This window comes from Trachinotus anak, unplaced genomic scaffold (assembly GCF_046630095.1).
Source record: "Trachinotus anak isolate AG129_WGS33_773 ecotype Australia unplaced genomic scaffold, CSIRO_AGI_Tana_v1 ptg000032l, whole genome shotgun sequence".
NCBI classification, from domain to species: Eukaryota; Metazoa; Chordata; class Actinopteri; order Carangiformes; family Carangidae; genus Trachinotus; species Trachinotus anak.
In genome coordinates, this window is record NW_027273883.1 from 11016242 (window position 1) to 11041534 (window position 25293).

General features: G+C 41.4%; 3 protein-coding genes across 3 annotated transcripts; 2 read left to right on the forward strand and 1 right to left on the reverse strand.

Moving 5' to 3' along the window:
• The first annotated feature begins 604 nt into the window (after positions 1-604).
• LOC139612922 (ovochymase-2-like) lies at positions 605-12667 on the forward strand. The gene is made up of 26 exons (XM_071469082.1): positions 605-762; positions 1126-1339; positions 1853-2036; positions 2118-2258; positions 2539-2744; positions 2852-2999; positions 3209-3327; positions 3450-3528; positions 3653-3787; positions 4367-4441; positions 4574-4782; positions 4871-5085; positions 5183-5548; positions 6353-6406; positions 6753-6966; positions 8318-8495; positions 8823-8963; positions 9067-9272; positions 9370-9517; positions 9671-9789; positions 9859-9940; positions 10041-10175; positions 10287-10361; positions 10451-10659; positions 10744-10946; positions 11108-12667. The coding sequence occupies exons 1-26, from the start codon at positions 662-664 to the stop codon at positions 11472-11474; spliced, it is 4323 nt and encodes a 1440-aa protein (XP_071325183.1). The 5' UTR covers positions 605-661; the 3' UTR covers positions 11475-12667.
• A 120-nt stretch (positions 12668-12787) lies between these two features.
• Positions 12788-18748, forward strand: tapbpl (TAP binding protein like). Its single transcript, XM_071468275.1, has 8 exons — positions 12788-13169; positions 14142-14351; positions 14438-14707; positions 14839-15039; positions 15546-15713; positions 15800-15903; positions 16142-16367; positions 17253-18748. Exons 1-8 carry the CDS (start codon positions 13118-13120, stop codon positions 17318-17320), a joined length of 1299 nt encoding a protein of 432 aa, XP_071324376.1. The 5' UTR covers positions 12788-13117; the 3' UTR covers positions 17321-18748.
• Positions 18749-19666: 918 nt separating this feature from the next.
• On the reverse strand, positions 19667-25260 carry vamp1b (vesicle associated membrane protein 1b). The gene is made up of 5 exons (XM_071468277.1): positions 24445-25260; positions 23285-23429; positions 22786-22944; positions 22234-22285; positions 19667-21679 (listed from the first exon to the last, which is right to left on the reverse strand). Coding segments are annotated over exons 1-5 (375 nt in total). The 5' UTR covers positions 24447-25260; the 3' UTR covers positions 19667-21662.
• Between the last annotated feature and the right edge of the window lie 33 nt (positions 25261-25293).

Sequence of the window (25293 nt, forward strand, 5' to 3'; positions counted from 1 at the left end):
AAACAAACAAACTTTGTAGCACACCGCTATTGTAACGCCCCCAAACTACTGGAACTGTATATGTACCGTATATAGGCGGGTACAAGGGGGTGGGGGTCAATTTTGTCGGAGGGGCCAGACTTTGTCCATGAGCAGCAGAGAGATGGACATGGTTTCAAATTGATGTATTGTAAAGATAACAAGATCAAAGGGTTAAAGCTGACCCCATAAGCAACAATCAAATCTATACACTTATTTTGACTTTCGTTGCTCCAATCTATTGAGGTAATCAGCTGCTTCTGCCAGTGTTTGGAAACCGAAATGTTTTACCAACTTGCCTGCCCAATCTCAAGAGAAAATACTTCTGTTATGCTGAAAAAAAAACAAAAAAACAAATAGTACCATCTAGTGGTGGAATGAGGCTAGTTCTGTATATTTCAAGTAATTCTCATTTGAATATAATATAAGAAATAATAACACGAGTTTGCATTTCATTGGAGTTGTCTAATTCACTAAATTTTCTTAATTCTCAGTTTCAGAGGAATTATTTCCAGCATCGATCCTGTTTCTCTGCATTTCAAAGTCAAGTGATCATTTGATTTTGCCAAGACAAACAAGACATATTCCTGGCATTAACGTAGTGTGTTGCTAAACACTGGAAACAACAGACTTAGTGACATTAATGTTTCACTTGAATGTGAGGCATTTGCCCCTACAACAGTGGATCAGTTCACTCACAGATATATTTAATCCAGAGATGGGGTGGACCTACTGTATCATCTGGTAAGTTGAATAAAACATTTTTATGCAACTTACATTTTGTGCTTAAATATTTTTTTTCATAAGTATATTGCTTAATTACAAAATTCATAGCATATGTCTATTATTAAGCTGACTCTTACATTGCGTGTTAACTTCTGTACAATCAATATGACGGATGAACTCTGTTTTATGGGTTGATTGAGTGATCCATGACTCAGTATGCCATATATAAAGCGTTGACAATACTATGTGACCGCCACAGTTGTGTTGATTGTGTCACTGTGTTTGTTCTTTTCTGTTTGCATCAACTTTGGACCAGCAGCTCAGAAGACCACAGACTGATAAACAGAACAAACTACTGACTCTGTTCATGCTCCTTTCCAGGTTTCTGTACGTGTCAGTGTGTGAGTGCTGGCACCTGCCCAACGCTGAGCCTGTAATGCATGGGGAGGTCCAGTCCCCCCACTATCCCCAGCCTTACCCTCCCAACCTGCAGGAGCAATGGGACCTCAGTGTACCTGAGGGCTACCAGATCCGACTCACCTTCACACACATGGACATTGAAGCTTCTGCAGGCTGCTACTACGACTCTCTTACAGTCAGAGCCATATTTCAGCAAATATACAGTATTTCCATAAACAACACTGCTGTGGCGCTTGAGTTCTAAACTTAAGTGTGACTAAAGAGCCGTTACTGATGACATGACTCAACCTTGACTATCGACGATTTGAACTTTGCGCTTGGACACTTTCTCTACCAAACTACGTGCATACATTTTCACATTTCCACTAGGCTGAACGTGATTTTCTTGTTAGTTACAACTATAAGGTCATTCCATAAGCTTATGTCCGCTTGAAGTAGACCATAAACACAACCTTTCTGGCCTGCCTCTACTACTGTTGGCTTGACACAGATCCCATGATATGAGAGTTAATCTTCAACTTCTGGTCTTATGTGGTTCCACAGACATAGCATTCAGTGACAATTCATACATAGGATAGAGGACTTATAGCAAAGCACAACTTGGAGGCATGGGCCAGATACACTGAGTGTTTTCACTGCAACTTGTCCTCATCATGATTAACAATTTATCCTTCATACAATCCTTCAGGTTCTCTATGATGGAAAGGTCTTGGGAAGGTTTTGTGGCCATGAGAATTCTGCTGATGGGCATCACCCGGGGAACCTGCCCATCCTCTCTCCAGGCAACAGACTCACCCTCATCTTCCAGACGGATAACAACAACCCAGAGCGCCACCAGAATGTGGGCTTCTCCGCTCAGTACCAGGCAATAGGTAGCATTTTTTTCTGTCACTTCCCTCTTCTCACCGCCGAACCATCTCCCACTAACTTATCACTGATTCTCTCCTCACCAGACATAGATGAGTGTTCTGCACCTACCCCTGTAGATGGCTCAGGTCCACTCTGCACTCAGATCTGCCTCAACACCCTTGGCTCATACCTCTGCTCTTGTCACCATGGCTACGAACTCCGCTCAGACCAGCGCACCTGTGTGTGTGAGTATTATGCAGATGCATGTCTCCGGTGTATGTGTTCTCATGCCGAGTCAAACTGTTGTGACTCAGGTTTTGACTGCTGCTCTTCAAGGGAGCTCTCAAAGAATCCGAGCAACAACCAGGGGTCTGCTGGGAGAACTAATCCCCATTTAACAAACACATTAATGAAAGTTTGCCCTCAGTAAAGTCAATAATAATAATAATGATAAGTCAATTAAGGATGCAGAGGAGGGGCCCTTTCTTTAGTGCATGTTGACTTTGTCCTTTTCTTCTTGTCCAGTATCCTGTGGTGATGGTATTTTTGATGAGCCAGAGGGACATCTGCTCAGTCCAGGATACCCTAACTCTCCACCTTATGCCGTGTCCTGTCAGTACATAATTTCTGTAGAATCTGGCTTCACTGTGTCTCTCAACTTCTCTGACAACTTCCATATTGAGAGTGTGGACACTCAGCAAGGCCCAAGCTGTCCCCATCACTGGCTACAGGTAATAACAAACTGCTGCCATACACTACTCATATTTATACAAGCAAAGAGCAACAAATGAATAGATCACACAAAAAAATGAACAGTGTACTACTCCTCTCTTAAAAGGTGACCATTCCAGGCAGAGAGCCCATGAAGCTGTGTGGTGCAAGGAGTCCAGGCCTAATAAATACAAACTCCAACACAGTCAAGCTGGACTACCACACTGATGATGAAGGCCTGAGTAATGGCTGGAGCCTGGACTACAGCACACAGAGTGAGAGGGAGAGGGCTGAGAGTAGAAATAAGCCAATGAGCAACAGAACTGAAATAGATGGTCTTTCCAGGCCATGAGTGCCATTATTAAAACATTTTGGCACTCAATGAAATACATTTTCCACCACACTGTCTGCTTGTAACTAACTAGTTGGGTAACTTCAGCTATGCAGTTGATGTTTAATGTCTGGTTTTCCATAATGACTCTAGGAGTGCAGTGTCCAATCCCTTCTAAAATACCTAAAGGCAGAGTCACACCGATCTTGACTGAGTATTTCTACAGAGACTACATCTTCGTGCGCTGTGACCAAGGATACAAGCTGATGATGGTTACATGAAACTCTTCTTTTTTATCACAAAGAACAATACTTGTCATCAACAGAAAACACTTGTTTGTTTTTGATTGTTTAATATTGACATCTTATCAATCCTTCTCAATTCTCCTTTTCAGGATGGTCAGGAGATTGAGAGCTTCTCTACCATGTGTCAAAACAGTGGACAGTGGCACCTCCCTCTGCCAGAATGCCACAGTATGTCACCTTTAGGCTCAGAAAAAGAAAGTCCATTGTAAAATGAATTAACTTGATTAATTGTGATGTGTCTCTCCAGAAAAACATTAATATGGCTTTGTTTTGTTTTTGTATTTTTCTGCAGTAATTGATTGTGGAGAACCTACACCTTTGCTGAATGGAGGGGTGACCTTCCTGTCTGGCTTTCAGAATCAGTACCTTTCTGTTGTTCAGTATCACTGTAATGAACCGTTTTACTCTTTTCCTGGGGCTCTAAATGGTGAGATATCCACATAGCATGTCCTCTAATGTACAGTTGCATAGTATGTGAGCTGCATTTATTTCTCACTGTTACAGTATCACTGTGTGGTATTGCAGTTTAAGTGCAGGTTGATTTCCTGACTGCATTTCTGCTTTACAACAATGTACATTTCACATCAAGTGATAAGATACCAAGAATACATGCTCCAGATTTCCAATCGTACAGAAATGAATGGAAACAAATGGAAGCCTAGAAATACACTGAAGACAAAGTATATTTAAAAACATGTTTATATATGTGCACTTTATAAAGCATAGAACTGGAAAAAATAGGGTGTGTTCTAATATAAACATGATTTGTAGAAATTTGGATAAAAGAGTAAACAACATACTGTCCCGGCATCACTGATCGGTCTGGTCAGAAGTGTGCTCTGTTGCACGTATCATATCCAACAGTGATGTGTGGAGTGCACTTCTTCATCACTGCAGCGAGCATGAGACAGCCAGTATTTACGTCTTGATAGCTAGTTTTATGTTGCTCTTAAGTGAAAGATTAACACCAAACTATGTTTTTCTTTTTGGTTCTGCTGCTCCTCAGTTAGCTTCACCTGTGAAGCAGACAGAAAGTGGAGATCCAACCATGATGCTGTTGTCAGCCCAATATGTTTACCAGGTATTTCATTACAAAAAGAATACCCTGCAGAATCTCATTTAGATCTAAATCTATGACCTTTTCTATAACTGGAACACAAAGTCTGTAAATGTGTAAACTTCATATGTATGTATACAACTGTATCACATCCAGTTTGTGGCAAGCCAACAAAGCGCCTCTCTGCCTATCAGAGGATCATTGGAGGCAGTGAAGCTCCACAGGATACCATCCCCTGGCAAGTGCTGCTGAATGTAGATGGAGGAAGAGGAGGAGGCATGGTGATCGCAGACCGCTGGATTATGACTGCAGCTCATGTCGTAACAAAAAGTGATGGAAAAACAGCATCAAACAATACTGTGCGGGTAAGTGGGCCACTATAGTTATTACCTGCATTTCCATTGTGTACATGCTTTTTCACTGCCATAAATTTCCTCCTGTGCTCCTTTGCAGATTTACATGGGCCTTACTGATGTTAACGCCTTGATCCTCTCTCCTATATACCCTGCCTCAGTCCACGTTCACCCGCAGTACAACAACCCAAACGGTGTAGACTACAACAATGACATTGCCTTGATCAAACTACAAGCTCCGATTACATTCAGCTCGTCCATGATGCCCTTATGTTTGCCAGCAGAGGATGACACATACGTCAGTGGTACAATGGGGTATAGAAACAACTGTTTTATTTCACAATACTGCTTTTTAAAAATCTTGTCCAGCTTTGAGACTTCATCATAACTGTGTCGTCTATATCTTTTTCAGACTGGTGTCGGGCTTTGGCCTTACAAGCACGGGTTATAAACAGAGGTTGACAAATAAACTGAAGTATGTGCAGGTCCCTGTGGTGGAGCAGGAGGTATGCAGTACTTCAATAACTCTGTCCCAGAGGACAAGGAGTGGCGTACCAAGCTTGACCAATAACATGTTTTGTGCTGGAGTCCCTGAGGGTGGGAAGGATTCCTGCCAAGGTGACAGTGGAGGCCCCTATGCTCTGTATGACAATGGACGGTTCTGGGCTGCAGGGATTGTCAGCTGGGGGGTTGACTGTGGACAGCAGGGAACATATGGAGTCTACACCAGAGTCGGTAACTACCTGGACTGGATCAACAAGACCATGCAGGAGAACTGAAATTTACAATTAATTACAACCTAATACGAAGATGATGACATGTACAATACAATAAGACAAAAGAGAACAAAATTTTCTTTAAATATCCTCTTGTTTGAAGAGTTAATATATATTGTGCAAGTAAACCTTTTTGATTAAGATAATCTTCCAGTTGATGATAAAAATTATTAAGTGCAAATTCTTACTTACAATTAAAACCATTTCAGAAACTTTCTAAAATTATTGAATGAATTTCATACAGATTGTTCTCTTGTCAATGCATTGTACTGTGTAGAGTGAATAAAATGATATGATGCAGACCTACATGTGTCTTTTCACACATGTATCTCAGATCTTTCACTTATCTTTTCTATGGTAAAAGTGATGAAGATAACAGAGATCAGTGTCCACTTCAACCCCTTCCCACATAACTTGGTATTAGTGTCACTGTAACAACTCGCACTACTACAGATGCCTAAAATGTATAGTATTGTTAATTACTGTGTATGTCTACATTGAATATTAGTTCCTTCTTTCTCTTTATGAACTCAAACAAACAGTAGGCTCTCCTTCCACTGGTTTTTGTGTCTTCACTACACTTCTGCTCATACTTTGGAAATTAAAAAAAAATAACAAATCAGCAGTTTTATTCTCTACTGTCCTGAATAACCTGACTGAACAACCTGGTTTAGTTATTCAGTTTAACCGTTATGAAGCCATTATTGACCTTTTCTCCTATGACTTTGCCAAGACAAAGACAAATACTGTGGGTTAAACTCCACAACATTAACGATCCATTTGAACATGAAACATTTCTCCTAAAGCAGTAAATCACACACAGCTATACCAGACATGCCCTGGACATCCTGTATCATTTGGTAAGCTTGATCACGATTTTTACCTTCCATCTGGTATGTTTCAGTGAATTCTGCTTTTTTAAAATTAATTTCTTGATTCACAAAATTGTTTGTGTCTGCTAAATGTGGACCTTCTTATTAAATATTATATAGTATATATTGTTGTTGCATTGTGCAACCAATGCTCTATACATGTGGTCCTGAGGTTATTGAATAATCTATGTCTCAAAGTACCATGAAACAAAACCACAGCAAAATTTTGCAGTTGCAAAAGCTAAAAAATGATTGTGTCACCATGTTTATCTGCTTACATCAACTTTGAACTGGCACCTTAGTTCCAGCTGTCTCTGCTCGTGCACTTTTCCAGGTTTCTGGTGGTGTCAGTGTGTGAGTGCTGGCAGCTGCCCAACTCTGATTCTGTAATGCACGGTGAGATCCAGTCCCCCCAGTATCCCCAGCCTTACCCTTCCAGCCTGCTGAAGCAGTGGAACCTCTGGGGTCCTAAAGGCTACCAGATCCAGCTGTCCCTAACACAGCTGGATATTAAAGCTTCTGCAGGCTGCGATCAAGACTCTCTTACAGTGAGTGTCATATTTCAACACAACAATGTCTCATATTTTGAGCACTAGATCAATGTTTTCATATGAAATCTAATATTTATTAATTCACTTTGACTTGATGTGTTGATGACCTGCACAAATTGAGGTAGTGAATTGGAAGTGGAAACTGAAATAAGCAACTTAAGCAGTTGCAAAATTTCATCACATACCTTTCACAAGTGCACAGGTGTAGGTACACACACATGTATTTGTCCATTTTAACACTGAGAACCTCCCTCTCTACAGACAGACACTTGATGGAGGCCTATATGACAGCTTGTATACAACATAGAGCATACTGCATGCCATGAATGCAACAACAGTCTTCTCTATAACATTAATTCTCTTACAAAAGAAAAGTTAAATTCTTGAGCAATAAAACACACTTTTGCTTACTTCAATACATTCATGGATTTTGCTGTTATAGCCTTACTTGGTCTGATTTGTCCTGTTGCTTACATGACTAATGTTGCACTACTAAGTCACTTCCCTGACTTTATGACTTTGCGCAACTTATATTACTGTTACAAGGAGTGCTGCGGGGATCTCATGTTTTCATCGGCCAACCTGGAAGTTAGCGTCACACATGGTTACCTTGACAAAAAGCAAATGGGATTTTTTTCCATTGGCTTTTCGATTTTTGCAGAATATAAACTCTATGAAAAAACAAACATTTATGTTACTTACATGCTTTGTTCAGCAAGATAATCTTCATAGATGAACACATTTGAAGCCTAAATACAATCATCAGAAGTAATGTTAGGCTATAAACAAACTACATCACAAAGCTTCCAGCTTGTAATTTGACTTAGCGTGCTTACCTATTTTACAAAAGAGTGCGAGTATAAACACTACAAGGCTGTAAAGGCAGTCCAGTGAGTGGATTGGTTTTTGTGTTTAAAGTGTTGTTAATGTTAATGTTTAACCTCCTTGACAACCTCTGTACTCTTGTTTAGCCACTTGTTAGCAGTGGACCTTTTTAAAATAAGTAAAACTTTAAAAAATCATGAGTGGAGTATTAACTGACTTATTTTATGTCATAAAACAAAATGTAAAAATGTCTTGAGCTTGTGTTTAACACAGACCTTATTTCGGGCATCTAACACAAAAAAACCATTAATTTCGGACAATGGAACTGAATTGCAGAATGCTAACTTATTTCCAGGTTTCAGGGTGCATATAAAAATTTGGCTGCTGGCATTACTTTCACTTGCAGAGTGGCAGCTACTAAAAGTTACAAAGTCACACTCGAACTGACACAGATGCAGAAAGATCCTCATCATATTATATGGTCCATTAATTTTTTCTTTTTTTGCTGCATTACATTCTTTAGGTCCTCTATGATCAAAGAGTCATTGGGAAGTTTTGTGGCCAAGAAAATTCCTCCAATCATCCAGGCCACGAGCCGATCCTTTCCCCGGGAAACAGACTGACCCTCATATTCAACACAAGTTACTCTACTCCTGAGCTCCAACAGCACATTGGCTTCTCTGCTGCCTACAACGCAATAGGTAGAGCCTTTATGGCCACTTCCCTTTTCTCAACAATGTATTATTTCCCCTAGCCTTCATGAGAATTTCACCTTGAAACATAATTAACATGATACTTTTCCAGGCATTTTGGTCAGTGTGAAAAAAACACAATGAATGACTGCTTTCATCCCTCTCTAAATCTGTCTTTATAGATGACAACATTACAGTGATCTTGATCTTGTGTTATTAAGATTAAGACATGACAAGATGAGTTGACATGTTCAAAGTCACAAATTAAAACTAAACCACACAGCAATATAAATACTTCAGCTCAGGTTTCCCCTTAAATGATCTTCTCATTATCAGACATTGATGAGTGCTCAAAACCGGACTCTGGAGATGGCTCAGGTCCACTCTGCTCTCAAATCTGCATCAACACCCAAGGTTCCTACCGCTGCTCCTGCCACGATGGTTACAAGCTTCATTTAGACCAGCGCACATGTGTGTGTGAGTAGCGCGTACAGTAAAGTCATGCTTCTTTATGAGAACCTTAATATGTGTTAAATCAGGTGTTAGAGTGTGGCATTAATGTTGCTGAGTTCTTGTCCAGTATCCTGTGGTGGTTGTGTATTTGACAAGCATCAGGGACAGCTGTCCAGTCCAGGGTACCCTCGCCCCTCACCTCCTTTTCTGTCCTGCAAGTACATCATCTCGGTTGAGCCCAGCTTCACTGTCACTCTCAATTTCTCGGAGAACTTCCATGTTGCAAGCGTGGACACTGAGCAAGACCTCGGCTGTATGCATCACTGGTTGCAGGTAATGGCAAGGGGCTTTGTTCGAGCAGATGAAAACCAAAAGACGACTATCTGATCTGCTGCAGTCCATGCACATAAACTTTCTACTCCCCTTGTAGTTGACCATCCCAGGCAGAGAGCCCATGAAGCTGTGTGGCACGGAGAGTCCGGGTGTGATAGCTACAAACTCCAACACTGTCAGACTGGACTACCACACTGATGATGAAGGCCTGAGCAACGGCTGGAGCCTGGACTACAGCACACAGAGTGAGAGATAGATAGAGAGAGAGAGAGAGAGAGATTAGGGCTCTTTTTTCTTTTTTTCTCTTTTGCTAACCATTCTGTTTGGTTTACGGTAATGGTTTTACAACTGAAAATATGGAATTGGTGATCATCATTTTGTTGTCACGATCTTTCCAGAGGTCAAATGCCCATCTCCAGGGAAGGTGGCTAAAGGCAGAGTCACTCCTGTCTTGACCGAATTTTTCTACAGAGACTACATCCATGTCACCTGTGATGAAGGATACAAGCTGGTGATGGTAATTTTCCCTCCGTTTTTCTCTTTTCACTGTGCGAAATAAATCAAATTCAGTCATTCTCTCTTTCAGGATGGTCAGGAGATTGAGAGCTTCTCTACCATGTGTCAAAGCAGTGGACAGTGGCACCTCCCTCTGCCAGAATGCCAGATATGTCTGTTTTAAACCCAAATTATTTTGTGACAATTTTACTTTAATCTAAAAGATTTATCATGGGCAAAATGTTAACACGTCCTTGTTTAATTCTTGTGCAGTAGTTGATTGTGGAGAACCTGAACCTTTGCTGAATGGAGGGGTGACCTTCCTGTCTGGCTTGAAGAATCAGTACCTTTCTGTTGTTCAGTATCATTGTAATGAACCGTTTTACTCTCTCCTTGGCGGCGTTAATCGTGAGATATTTACATATATAATTCATAAAATATCAATACACATGTGATTGTATGAATATTTCATTTTTTTTAAATGAAGTATGTCATTTTCTTGTTCCCTCTGCTCTTCAGTTAACTTTACCTGTGAAGCAGATGGAAAATGGAAATCCAACCACAACAATATTGTCACTCCAACATGCATACCAGGTATTGTTGCCAAAACTTAATCTAGGACTTTTTAACTAAAACATTAAGTCTGTGCCCATGTGAACCAGATTTATGTGCATTTCATCCAGTTTGTGGCAAGCCAACAAAACGCCTCTCTGCCTATCAGAGGATCATTGGAGGCAGTGACGCTCCAGAGGATACCATCCCCTGGCAAGTGCTGCTGAGTGTAGATGGAAGCAGAGGAGGAGGCATGGTGATTGCAGACCGTTGGATTATGACTGTAGCTCATTGGTTAACAAATTCTGAAAGAAAACTAGTATTAACTGACTCTATACGGGTAAGAAGGTCACTATAGTTGTTACCCAATATCTACATGTTTTTTGCACTGGCATTAATTTCCTCCTGTCTTGTTGATTTGCAGATTTACTTGGGAGTTACTAATGTTAAAACCTTGAATGCCCCTATATATCCTGCCTCAGTCCACGTTCACCCCGATTACAACCTTGCAGACTACAACAATGATATTGCCTTGATCAAACTGCACGACCCAATCACATTCAATTCATCTGTAATGCCAATATGTCTGCCAGCAGAGGATGCCACATACATCACCGGCATGATGGGGTAAAGAAACAACTGTCAGGTTTTATTTCACAATACCATACAATCCATTTCATTCCCAGTTTCCCTTGTTGTGCCAGCTGAGAATCTTTCCAACTTCTAGGCAGGAGACTCTTTTTTTGAACTCTCATTTTTTCTAACAGTGTCTTCTGTATCTTTTTCAGACTGGCGTCAGGCTTTGGCATTAAAACATTGGGCCATCGACGGCTTTTAACAAGGAAACTACAGTATGTGTACCTCCCTGTGGTGGAGCAGGAGACATGCAATAATTCATTCACTTCAATTGCGAGGAGAGAGAACAGCACACTGTACGTGACCAGTAATATGTTTTGTGCTGGAGTCCCTGAAGGTGGGAAAGACTCCTGCCAAGGTGATAATGGAAGTCCCTTCGCCCTGACTGACGGTGGACAGTTCTGGGCTGCAGGGATTGTCAGCTGGGGGGTTGGATGTGCACAGCCGGGAAAATATGGAGTCTACACCAGAGTTGCTAACTACCTTGATTGGATCAATAAGACCATGCAGGAGAACTGAATTCACAATATTCCATCAAGTTCATTAGACTTAGACAAATATAGCCAAATAAAAATAAGATAAGATAAGAATTGTTCAAAAAGAACTGCAAAATGTTGAGAACAAACATTAAATTTTAAAATATATAAATAAAGTTAAAAGATATTTAAATATAGCAATAGATAAGTAATAATCCACAGTTTTTGTATATTAATTATTGCCAGTATGTTTGTCAGTTTTTGGGGTGTGTGGTCTTCTGAGTATTTGTCTGACAGCAGCAGGAAGGAAAGACAAAGAAAAAGGAAAAGAAAGAAATTACTTGATTCATAACTCTTGAATGATGTGTGTACTTCTTTGTGGCAGCATCACTAAAACCAGCTGCCCTCACATTTCATGCTATCATTTGATCTTTTGTTAATATAAACATATTGACTATTGCAGTTTTATAGCTTACGTTTCCCCTAACATCACGATATTATTGTAGTATGAAGTTTAATCTTCAGATACATTTCTTATGATTTGGTTTCTTACTGAGAGTTAGATGAGAAGACTGATACCAGTCCAATACCTGTGTGGTAAGTAAAACAGCCAGCAGCTGGTTAGCTTAGCTTAGTTTGGAGTGACTGGAAACAGGGGTAGATATTAATTAGATAGATGTCTCCGTCCAAAACCAGTAAAGCTTGCTAACTAACATAACTGGATGACAGGATGATTTTTGAGCGGATTAAGAAGCAAGATGTAAAGTATTAATTAATGAGCGAGATGCTGGAATGATCACTGATTATTCACTAACAGTCTCAAACATTGTTTCAAACACAACAAACAGTCTGTCAAATATTTACTTAAAGTGCTATTAGTGTCAAATTTTAAAAATGGAAATAAAACAAACTTTTTAAACACTTAAGATGTTTAGATTTGACATTTAATGACACAGGCTACTTCAGCAGAGAGCACTCTTAGCCCCGGGGTTCTCAGTTTAGGCAATTTCATATGAACTAGGAAGGTCATTTTTCTCAGCCAGTACACTGTAAAATGGGCATGACAATGACATTTTACCAGAATGACAGTAGACCCAAATTATGACTTACCCGTGGTACTGTAGGCTTCCACATATAGCTTCATATTCATCATACAGCATGCATCTCAGCAAGTCTCCATCTCCAAATTCTGAATAAATACAAGTATAACTTTTGTAATTGCATTTAATTTTTTTTTTTTTTTTTTTTTTTTAAATAAAGTTTTTAAACGGGTCTAAAAACGAAACAGGTGATTTTAGTGTCTCCATAGTGACCTATGACCCGCTGCCTGCTGCCCTGTGATTGGACGATCCTGTCTGGTTACTTTCATTTTCACTCGTCCACTCCTGCGTAACGACCAGGTTCCCATACAGCCGCCGTAGCTCACTACCTCAAGACTTTACTGTCGGTTAGATTATAGTTATTGCTGCGCAGCCATTGCACATAATGAATTTGTTGGAAGAAAGGCTGTAAAAAAAAAAAAAAAAAACTCTGCAAGACTGTAGCGACGCAATGAGCTGCTGCTGAAGTCGTTGAAATCAAAAGCGAAAGTGTGGTGGTGCGTTTGTGTCCTCTGCTATTTCGCTTTATCTTTTTTTGTTGTAATAACCTTGAACTAATCGTAAAAAAACACGGAATCCAGACTCCATGATGATGATCGAAGTCATTTTGTTTGGGTGCTTGATGACGTCCGTTTATGGTAAGAGTATTAATCTTGGCATGTTGATGGTGGACGTAGTATAGTGCCAGTAAATTAATTTCATTTGATTGTCAAGCTCAGTAACAAACCTTTCATTTAAAATAGTCTGATTTAAGTTGTGCGATTTCTTTGGAGGTTTCCAATAAAGACCAATTTAATAGGCAGTAATTGTAGGTTAAATAGAAACAGTCTGAATTTGATGCACTTGATGAATCACTCGATTCAAATTAACACCTAATCCAGTCTTTTAGCAGGTCAGCTAAACATGCACAAGTGTGAACTTTGTCAATAGACAAGTATAAAATTAAACATACTACATTTTTAGCAATAATTGAATTTTTAAAGATGCAATATATATCTGATGTGCATTTAAATGTATGAGAACAAGTAGACATTATATGTTTTGTTGAGTTGTGTACTTAACATTATTCCAAATGTTTCCAATTTTCAGACGTAGAGAAATTTGTCATTTTGATCGAGGTGATGGTCAGTGTCACTTGGCCGCCCGCATCATATCCCCTTTACACATTGTGGCTGTTTGCCACTGCCACAATGACTTTTCATCCAATTTTAAGACACATTTTTAGACTTTGGTAGAGTTTAACCAGGTGAAGGATTTTAGTCATCAGACCTATGGATCCTAAGTTATTACAGAAACAAGCTGAGCAAATGGTAGCAGCAACTTGGCTCCCAGCCCCTCCAAGCCATCCTGTGTCCCCCAATTCAGACCAAATAACCTAGTTTTTTCTCAACAAAATGTACAATAAATAATAGATTTGTAGATTAAAGTTTTCACTTATTTCACATTAATACTAGTCTGCTGACATGAGTTAAAGGTGTTGAGCCTCCACTATATTACTGTAAAAGTTGACATTTATCCATTAGGCATTTATTCATGAAGATGATAAGTTAACCTCTTTGGAAAGTCTGAAGCAGTCCTAAGTCTTTTTCTGTCTGCCTCTTCTTTCTCAGCTGATGGGGCTGCAGATGTGGTACTGTCCTGCACCCTGGTGGAGGAGGGAGTTGGACTGGGTGGAATGGGAGGTGCAGCCTTCAGACGCACTCCGGCTACTCTTGTCTTCAGAGACGTTGCAGTGGCTCCTGATGAATCGCTTGAAACGCTCACTCCGTTTGTCCCACCCTCAATCCCAGATCCAGACCTCCTCCTGTTTGAGGCCAAAGGTTTTCCCCGTTTTCTTTACGTGTAAAGTTTGGTGTAATAGAAGCACAACCGGTGCTGAACTTCTCCTCTCATTCCCCTGTGGCAGTGTCATCAGTTGAGATCCCCAACGCGGACGTGCTGCTCCACGCAGACTGCAATGAGCAGGAGGTGATGTGTGAAATAAGCCGTTACTCTCCTCGTGGATCCCAGGAAAGTTCGGATCCAGCCTATTTCATGGTGTCCCTTAGTGTGGAGGGAGTTGAGTTCAATACTGCGTTGATTCTGCAAACTTTGAAGGTGGAAAGAGACCACTCGACGCTGATACAAAACAAACTGGACCTGCCTCTTAGCCAGTCGGGTACTCTGCTGACTGAGGGTGAGATGCAGTATTTAATATCCCCCTCAATCTTTTCAGTGAATATTTCCCATTCTTTGTTTTGTTAGATAGGTAATAACATCTTTCTTATAACTTTGTCTCTGCTGTTGTCTTTGCTTTCTGTCCCCCAGTGATATTCGTGGTGTTTTCCCCCATAAAGTCTGTATCTGTGCCTTTGAGAGGTGATGTCCTCCTCAACTGTGGTTTCAGGCAGCATGAAATACCCTTATCGCAGGAAGTGGGCATTGAATGGCGACTGCAGCACAGAGGAAAGGGGCGGAAAGTGCTTGAAATGAAGACGAGGCTGGATGATGCTGAAGGAAACACAGTGTGTAAGTGCTGTAGGTGTGAACAAGTGTACACTGAAGGTGACAGCACTGATAATGAGGATGGTGCGATAGTGCAAGTTTGTAGTGAGATTTTAAGGACTTTTCTTCCGGCATATTTCACAAACACAAAAAAAGGTTTCTTGCACAACTTCACCTACTTACACGGTGCAAGGAGAAAGGATAAACACCCCGATGAAGGCCACAACGTTGAAATGTGTTAGCATTTTCTGTCTTAGTACTGTCAAAAGCTCCAGAACAAGTGAGAAACTGGACCTTGAGTTTAGATTGTTTTGTCAGCTGCTGTTTCCATGGTCCAGAATGAAGTGTCAGGCTCAACATTTAAGTAAACATGTTGAGGAAGTCCTGAAGGTGTCACAGTCATGCAAAATTTCAACATCTACAGTTCAGTGGCAACTGAGCTGATGAGGACCCTGTGATATGGTTGAAATCTCCAGAGGACCTTGAGCTGAGATTGTTTCGTCAATGCCCATCTCATATTATGTTTCCAGTGCATGCAGAAAGGAGGGCCGCAAGCATGGATGCCGCCCTGGTTGTTGGCGAGGGTAACGCTTCTATGACTCTGAACAAGCTGAAGGTTTTGGATGAGGGGACCTACATCTGCACCGTCAGTTTGGGCCATTTCCATGCACAGCAGGTCATTCAACTCCATATTATTCGTAAGTGTCGCGCTAATCTCATCTCTCCATTCAGAAGCACCCGCGGCCTGTCTTTCAGTTCCTTCTCTGTTTCTCTTTGTTCTCAGAGCCGCCCCATGTCTCACTCTCGGAGGAGAAGTTGGTTTTGAAGACATCATCACCTAAGACACTGAGCTGTCACTGCAGTAAATACTACCCACTGGACGCTCAGGTCTGCAGCTATGTTTTTAGATGTAGCCTCACATGTCATCCTTTTTCTATCACTGGACATCAGGGCATCATCAGTTGTTTATTTGATTTATTTGATTCTGACCAAAATAGACTATGCATTTACATTTGTTTTTCATTCTTTAATTTAGGGAAAGCTCAAAGTAAATGTCCTAATCAAAGAAGAAACGCTGGTATAGTAGTTTACATGTCATGACTGTCTGCTGTCTTCTGCCCTTCAGATGGAGTGGGTATCCCTCTCTCCTACAGACACAGAGCCTGTAGTCTTTCCAGAACAGGGCTCTCTGTCCAGCCATCGGCAGCATGGTGATGGGACGTACTCCCTGTCATCTCACCTCTCTGTGCCCCCCAGCGTCTCCCCAGGCACCAAAATCATCTGCAGGGTGTCTCACCCAGCCCTGGATGCTCCTCTCTCTGTGAGCGTGGTGGTAGAGCATGCAGAGCCAGGTAATTATGAACGGCTGTTGTTTGTTGTATGACTATATTTTAATAGGAACAGTTTAAGAAGAGTATTTTTGGGAATACAATCCTTCTTGCTGAAATGCTTAGATGAGATGTTTGATACCACTCTCGTGACTGTGCTGTATCCATGTCCACACTCTCTCATCTGAAAATGCAGATCAAATGACCATTCATGTACACTGGGCAGGCATGGGCCGGTGTAAACAGGAAGCAGATTGTGTACTCTGCAGCTGATAAGTTGCAGAAGATACCGAGAACGAAATACAGAATTTAACTGCTAGCAAAGACAACAAGGTCAATAAGACGTGCAATTCATTATTCACGATGCTTTCACCACTGGTAGTCGAGGCTGATAAGACCAAATCAGGGAACGACTTCGGGTGTCTACATCATCATTTTCAAAGGTCTCCATTTTAGTCCATCCAGACTGCAACGCAACCCCCAGAGTTTTCAGACTAAAACTAAAATCAGCAAATCCAAATGTCTCTGTTTTAGATGCTTAAAAAAACTCCAGAGTAGTGTGGATGGCAGGCAAAAACGTAGCAAAAGTGATGTGTTTTAAAACTAAATGTAGTAGTGTGGATGTAGCCTAAGACGCAGTTGATTTGGAAATATATCCTGTATCAAATCACAACCCCCCTTGTTTGTGTCATGGTGGAGGGATTTCACTCACTCAACCATCACAAAAGTTTTACAAATAATCATAGAGTTGAAGATGAAATCATGTTTATTTTGTGCATAAAGCAGTGACCTTTTAATGTCTTAAGATTGCTGCTTTGCATTGTATACTGTGTACTGGAACTTGAATCCTGTGCTTAATGCCAACTCTGTCCACACTCTTAACTGTTCTCTGTGTCTCTCACTCCACAGATTCCTATTGGTGGGTTCTGGGTTTCCTGATCATCACTGTACTTTTCTTCTACCAGGTTATGAGATAAGTCGGTAGGAGATTTTCCAGCAGATGACCCTGACTTGAAATTGAGGCCCGAGAGACTTCCCTTTTGTCAAGTGGAAACAGGCAAATATTCAAACCCCCCCCCCCCCAAAATCACCAAGTCTCCTTAAATTTTTGGCACAAATATTCATTTGGACTCAAGGATGAACTGATTCGATATTGGTTATTAAATATCAAGGTCACAGTGGCCTCATAAAGCATTGTTTTTGCCTTGTGGATGCAGTGTCTTGGGAACTCCTCAAGCGAAAACAGAGTTCAGAGTTCCCGTGAGGGGAACATGAAGGGTTTCGAAATGAAATCATAGTAGTGTGAAGGATGAACTGATTAGAGTTTGGAGAGTTTGGAGGTCAAAGGTCAAGGTCACTTTGACTGCTCTACACACATTTGTTTTTGCCCTCTTGAATGTGATATCTCAAGACCACCTTGAGGGAATTTCTTCAGATTTGGCACAAACATTAATTTGCACTCAAAGATGAACTGATTACATTTTGGTCGTCAGCATTTCCAAGTGGTATTGCTGTTGATGCTGCTGTTGCAGAGAAGGAAGATGGGATCACAAACACCAGATCGCAACACTACTACCACCATCAGTTGGCTACTGTCCAAAACAAGAAATAACCGCAAGAATCTCCCAATTTGAATGAAAATACCCACTCTCAGTGCAAATATAGCAGCAGAGGAAAAACACCCAGTTATATTAATAAGTAGGCAGGTTTTGTTGCTAACTGATCTAATAGAAATAAAATGGTTTGGAGCTCTCTCCATCATGACTATGGTCTTCTGTTGCAGATTCTGCAAATCCAGAAAGGTTTTACCAGCCCTGTCATTCTTTATACCAGCCCTCTCTGTGTCCTTAGGCCAGTCCCAGCAGGGACAGAATTTCTGTCCCTGTCCGACCATGGCTCTCTCCACTGAGTGAAGGGCCCACCTTAGATTCACTTTTGTTTACCTCTCTTTCTGTCTCCGCCTTCTGTACCTCCCCCACAACAGGGCTCTTTTTCGATTCCACATACTCCAGTTGTTCCATCATCTGCCATTTCCACAACCAGGGGAAAGCTACTGATAGCTGCTGGGGAAAACAAAAGCACTGTCCTCTTCCTGTTTTGGATGTGCAATGGCAAGACACACTTCTATTGTGCCGTAAATCGAGCCTTTATTTTCCCAGGAGGCTTCGTTCCCGGTGGCAGACAGAATTGCACAGTGAAAGTGAGGCCAAATCTAAATGCAGATGGTGTCATTATTCTAAAGCGATTACATTGCGAAATAAACATTTACTTCATAATGATAAGTTAAAGCAACAAAAAAATGGTATGTTGCCACTTTATGTTGTTCATGATTTCATTAAAAGTCATCACTGGCTCTGTTAACTCTTCTACTGAACAGACAAATACAAATTTGGGGGAAAACTGTATTTGAATGTCTAATTTCCTTTTTTTGAGTATTGTTGGTGGTGGTTTACTTAAAGTAGTAAAGACCAGGCTGAATTGTGCATGTATGGGCAGTAGGCACTTTCAGCTCCTCCAGGCAGTGGACAGCTGGTCAGATCAGTGGTACTGTGAATATGGTTATCTGAGGCATAATCTCAGTAATCTGTGTAGAGTCACATATAGAATTTAATTCTATTTGTTTTTCAAGTTGTCTGTTGCCCATCAGAGAGCTTTCAACAAGACGAGCAGCTTTGAGTGAATACAAGTGATTTGTTTTGTAGTATCTAACAGAGTGTGCAAGAAGGCATGGTACTGTGGGTCTGATTCTAACTGGGTGAAGTTATCCAGGTGTTGAATTGTTTGTATTTCTACTCATATTTAAAATCCTACAATGTGTGCACTGAGGATTATTTGGGCTTCTTTCTGGAAAATTATATAAAGAGCTTTTTTCCTTGTCTCTACTGTGGACTTTTTAATGCTGCTGACCACAAGTGATTGGATACTTTCTGTCAGAGCTCAGATTGTTACTAATCTGTTAACACAGACTAATATGTCAATGTCTTGGTTTAAAGCCTCAAATGACTGTTTTAAAGAAGTCTTTATTTGTTGTGCTGTTCCCATTTCCTTCTCACTGGCACCATTTTGATCTTGTGTTTAAATGCCTATTTCTCTTCGTTTTTTGTTTTTTGTATATGTGTGTGTGTGTGATATTGATATTGTAGCTGTTTTTGCAATTTTCCTTTCACAAGGAAGGATTTTAAGACTCTGCAAATTTTATTTCAGAATCTGTATATTGACACAGTTGGCATCGACCGACGTGCAGTGAATTGTGGAAAAATGTCTTCAAACAACAAGGTCTTAAGTGGCTCAATATATCAAGAAAATATAACAAAGATCAGCCGTCAGTTCTATTGATTTATTTATTGGCATCAGCAAAAGTGGTAAGCATGCACTTGTTCTCACAAATCCAGTTGCATCTCTCACTGCATTTTCAGGTTGTAGATCACACGTTCTCATATCTCATGGTAATTACCTAATAATATTGTTGCACAATATCATCATATGATCTTGGCTAATCGCTACAATTATGCATAAATGCACTTTGCATGTAAGGTTGTTTGCATTTTCACAATTTTATCAACTCTTCAAATCAGTCCAAAGAGAGGAAACTGAGCTTTTCTTTTATATCCGACATCCCCCACAAAACCTGAAAGAATTTATAAACACATTTTCAGCATAGTCCGACAGATGTGTACTATGGTTCTACTCATATAATACTACATGTTTTTAACAGCTGTATGCAGTTTCTGAATATTATTTTTCTCTCAAAAGCAAATGAATTTCAAATTTTGGCAAACTCTTGAGCATCATTGCATTGCATAAGCAGTAGTTATCAGATCAGAAAGACAATATACATAGGTCCTTAAAACCACTAACAAAAGAAAATGTACAGTCGGCAGTTAGATTCAGAAATGGCAGATACACAGGTCACACAAATAGGCAAAACTATGGACACCGTTTGCCATGCAAGTTAGGAACAAACACCTCATTTTGACTGTTATCGTACTGAAGGTGACAGTTGAGTCTGTTTTCATGTGAGTGAGGGGGGAGCGGGAGGGCCAGGTGGCGCCGAGGTTCCAAATCAAGTCTTTTCTCCCATTTGCCTGCTTTTGCTTGAGATCAGGTCGACTTAAACAACAACAATCAAACAAACACTGTGTCAGCACGACTCTCAAAACAAGTGGACGTTTATACCTGTTTGAAATGTGACGCTACACATTCATCTGTCTATGGCTGTGACTCTGTCCAAGTCAGAGTTGAGAGACCTTCCTCTGGGTCGGAGCGGTCAGTTCACGTGTACAGTAGATTGTCTGTTAGTGGCTGCTTCCTTGTTTCCCTTGCTGTGCATATTACTATGCCACTAAGCATACACACTACGACTATGCCGCCACTTGTGGTACAAAAACCCCAGTGCAAATGGAGCATAGTTATTAATTTATCAATAAATTGCTTATCAGTCCAGAATTAAGTTTCACTTATTTATACAGAAAAATGCTGCAATGCTCTTACAACCTCTCCCTGAATCACCTCTTCCTTTACCTAAACTCTCACACAGTCTTTTTCCACATTTCTCTTTTCTAGTCATCGCTGAATGTTGCAGAGATAAAGTTAGGCAGGGAAGGAAAAGAAAAAAAGCTACTAATAAAAGCCTATCAGCTAAAACTTAGCTATTAGCTACAATGCTTTGGATCACAAATACACACACACACATACAACAAAAAGGATCATAATCTTAATCTAACATGAGCTTCTGTTAGTAAGCAGCTATGAAGGTAGTGGTGACAGAAGGAGTGTGTTAGTTTGGGATGTCAGTATCAATCTACAAATGTAGGACTCAAAAAAGGTAAGATGAACAAGCTTTGGTGTATCGGGGGTAGAAGGGACTGCAAACTCTTGTTCAATCTCCCTGCACACATTCATTCCATCTGTACATGGTACCTTCCCCCCCCATAGCTCTGTTCAGTGGGCTTAGCCCTGTGTGTTCCAGTGTCACAAGGATTTTCTCTCTCCCTCCTTCCCGATCTTTCTTCCTCTTTACTCCGCCTGCCTTCAATAATACATGAGGTGCAGAGGCAGGAGAGAGTGAGTGAGACTTCACGCCAAAACAGTGGAAGAAAGCAATGAGAAGGGAGGGAAAGGGGGGGGGGGGGGGACAAAGGAAGCAGAGACACCTATAAAACACTACTGTCGTGTAAGTGCAAGATGGTTTGATGGAAGACTGTGTGAAGAGAGGCGGGGAGAGGGGGAGAAGTGGCGTTTGTTTTATTTTTAAATTTTTTTTCTCTTCCCTCTCTTGTCATTCTCAAGTCCGTATCCATCTGTATTGATGGGCAGAGCTCAGTAGAAGAAGTACACTGTGAATGAAGGAGAGAGCAAGTCATTAGTCTAACGAATCTGGCACCATGTTACTTAAAGCAGAACACACTGAGTTCTCCTTATTGTGTAGTATTTAAAGAAAGGGTAAAATTGGGATTATATCAATAATTAATACTGTAATAAAAAGTCATGAATAATTGACAATCAGAGCAGAAGTAGGCAGGCCAGATGTGGGCTTGTTAGAGAGGACATTGAAAATAATATGCTGATGCTGCCTTATACCTGCCAGCATCCTTTAACAAAACCAGAGGAACCATCTCTGTATCTTAATTTCCTGCAAAACTAACAGCACTATTGCATCAACCCTAATATATAATATACTGCATATTAATGCCATATAAATAGCTGCCATCTACAAAGGATCTTTTTCTCTATAAATATAAATTAGCAATTTGGGAGGAAAGCTAACGCGTAATGAACTACATTAAAAAAAATGAATTTTATCTGCTAAAGGAAATACAACCAAAATCAACCTGTCTGTCAACCAATAAACCAATACATCTTTGTTTAGGATTCAAGATCTTCTACTTACAGAATATTATTCCAACCACAATGACTCCAATGATGCCCATCATGATCATCATCTGAAAAAAGAAGCGTGCATCCCTTGATAATGGAATCTACAGTAACACAAACTATAGCCTAACTCTTTGTGGAGTTCGGTGCTTGCAAAGAGAAAAACAAAAGCAATGAATACTTGAGATTTTTCTTCAGTTATATAATCCCGTAAGAATTTCTGCATCTGTAGTGAGAACTCTACAGTAACAGACTTATTCACTGAAGCATGTGTTCAGTCCTCCGCAGCAGCTCATTAACAGATCAGTGTGCGGAGAGCAGGATGACGGCATCCCCACAACAAGCGCTGTGTTCGCCTCAACGCACCCTCAGCTTGAACAGCTGTGTGATGCTTTAAAATAAAAGTGCTGAGGAGTCACAGTTAATTTAGAACCTCCATTAGCTCTACAGTATATCCATGATATATCTCTATGCACCACACCACATACTAGTAGGTATATTGTTAATGCATTATGTGTTTCTTTCAGCGACAGCAGTCTGTTAAATGGAGCTACAATAATGTGCTCACCTTGCAGTTCTTCCACCAGTACTTGTTCTTTAGCTTGGCTGCGCAGCTTTCAAACTGGGAGGCTCCGGCCTGGAGAGCGTCTGCTCTGTCATCCAGCTCCGAGAGCTTCTGGTCCCTTTCCAAAACCTTGTCCACATTCACCCGCATGATATCCACCACCTAGCCCACAGCGGTGAAGGTGAGAGGGAATTTAGCAGTGGTGTGGAGGGGATGATGACAAGGGATGACAAGCATGGTTTAAGGAGGGCACAGGGGACAGAGGGTTTCTGGAGATACATATCACACATATGATAAATGAGTAGTTGCAATCTATTTGCAAATTACAGCAGAGAGCGCTTTTTTATGATTGTCTATCTCTGGCCGAGTATGAGCACTCTACATATAAAATAAGTTTCACAATTAAGCCACTGATGAGTTTCTCCAACTGTTTTATTATTGACTCCTTACATGTCAAATCAAATTCTGACTCAGAATCTTAGTCTGGCCTGGTTCAGCTCACCTCCTCGACTTGGGCCTGTGTCTGCTGTAGCCTGCGGTTGCTGCTGGTGTTGGGTGGGCCTGCAGGTGGGCCGGCTGGGGCTCCATCCGCGCCGGGGGCTCCTGGAGCACCGGGGGCTCCAGCTGGGGCGGCATCTGGGGCAGACCTGAGAGGAAGCACAAGGAGGAGGATGAATGGAAGATATTAACATTATACATTCAGACAATTGATAACTGCAGTTCAGGCTGAGAAGCAAAACGTTTTCATCATCTGAAGCAGAAAATGAAATGAATTTGTCAGACAGAGGAGGGATGAAGCCAGTTTGGAGAAATCCAACACATAGCAAAAGAGAAAAACTGTTTGCAGGTGTATGTGTGTGTGTGTGTGTGTGTGTGTGTGTGTTGGGGGGGTGGGGGGTGGGGGTGGGGGGGTGTCTAATTAGAAGATGCAATGGGAAGAGAGAAAATATAGGACACATATGGGGAGCAAGAAAAAGAAAGTCCTGCCCGAGAAGGCGCCTGCTGTAAGACAGAGGATGATGGGGGATAAGATTTTGGTGAAAAAAAATTAGGGGGTGGGGGGAATTAAAAGCTGAGGCTGGAAAGTGATATGCAGAAAAGAGGAAAGGGTTAATCCAGCGGGGGGGTGGGGTGGGGGGGGGGGGGGTACAGGAGGTGTAAAACTGAGCAAACAAGCTCCTCGGGAGAGCAGCCGCTGACTCAGCTGCAGGACACTTCAACACAAATCACAGAAATGAAAGGAAATTTAGTGATGAGGAACAGAAACGTCCTTTTCATTCGTGATCGTCAGCACTGATCAGGTAATGACCCCACGGTCCCTCAAACCCTCTGACCCACGATATAATCTATAATAAACTCAGTCTGTAAAAAAAAAAAAAATCTGTGGTGTGAAATGATCGAAGAACAGCTGCACCTAGTGCTTTACAGTGACAGCAGCCAACGCTTGAATACATAATTTAGTGATGCTGGGACGGAATTTTTTTTACTTGCGTCAGCAGAATCCGTCAGGCTGAAAGAAATCACTCCAGCTGCACACGAACCAATGGAAAACGTACAAAGAAATGAACGGGTTTGAATAAACATTTCCCCCGTCCCCGTTTGATGTTCCTGCAAAAAAAAAAAAAAAAAGAGCGCAGTAGAAAAAGCCGCATTAATACTCACATCTTCTATGCAGCTGTTTGAACTGACTCACGGGCAGCGGAGGAGGGGTGAGGGGCTCTGAGGCAGGAGAGGGAGGGTTTGAAGTACAATACGAAAGAAGAAGAAGAAAACAAACAAACAAACAAAAAAAAAAAAAAACAGCAAGATCACAGAAAAAAAAAGGGAGACGTGAATTTCTGGGCACTGGTCCAAACGTAAAGTCCAAATTTTCAATGGGCAAAGTGAATGAAAGCGCTGCGCTGACAGTAAACAGGCGGAGGGGTCTTGGCGCAGTGGAGCCGATCTTCGCCTGCAAAGTACCGCAATACTGACACACGAAGACGGGTCTGCTGATAGTTCACCGTGTGACTCGGCCGGAGAGCGAAGGAGTAGGAGATTGCTCTGAATTATAATCCACTCAAGAGAAATCCGGGGACGTTTAGATTCCCGCAGCGCTGCATCCAGCTCCTCCAAGTGATGCTGAGTCCTTATAGAGCTGCTCCTGGAAGCTGAGGCGCAGCACTGATTGGCTGGTGCTTGACTTGCCTCTTCTCAAAGCCGCTGGCAAATGCGTGCAATTTCAAAATTAAAGAAAAAAAAAAAAGTCCAGTCATGGAAATGCGGTTGATTTCTTTCACCCCCTCCTCTCTCTGTCTCTCTCTCTCTCTCTCTCTCTCTTCCTCTCCGCGCCGACTGGACGTGCGTTTTGGGAGAAGTGCGGGAGTTTCGTCCGTGTGAAGTGTTATGACACTGTAGGCTACTGCAATAATGCGTCTCTCCTCCTGCCTTCCCCACTTGGACTCGTAACGACAGTGCGGTACCCCCCTCCCTCTCCTCTCCACCCCTCCCCTCCCCTCTCTCTCCCCTCAC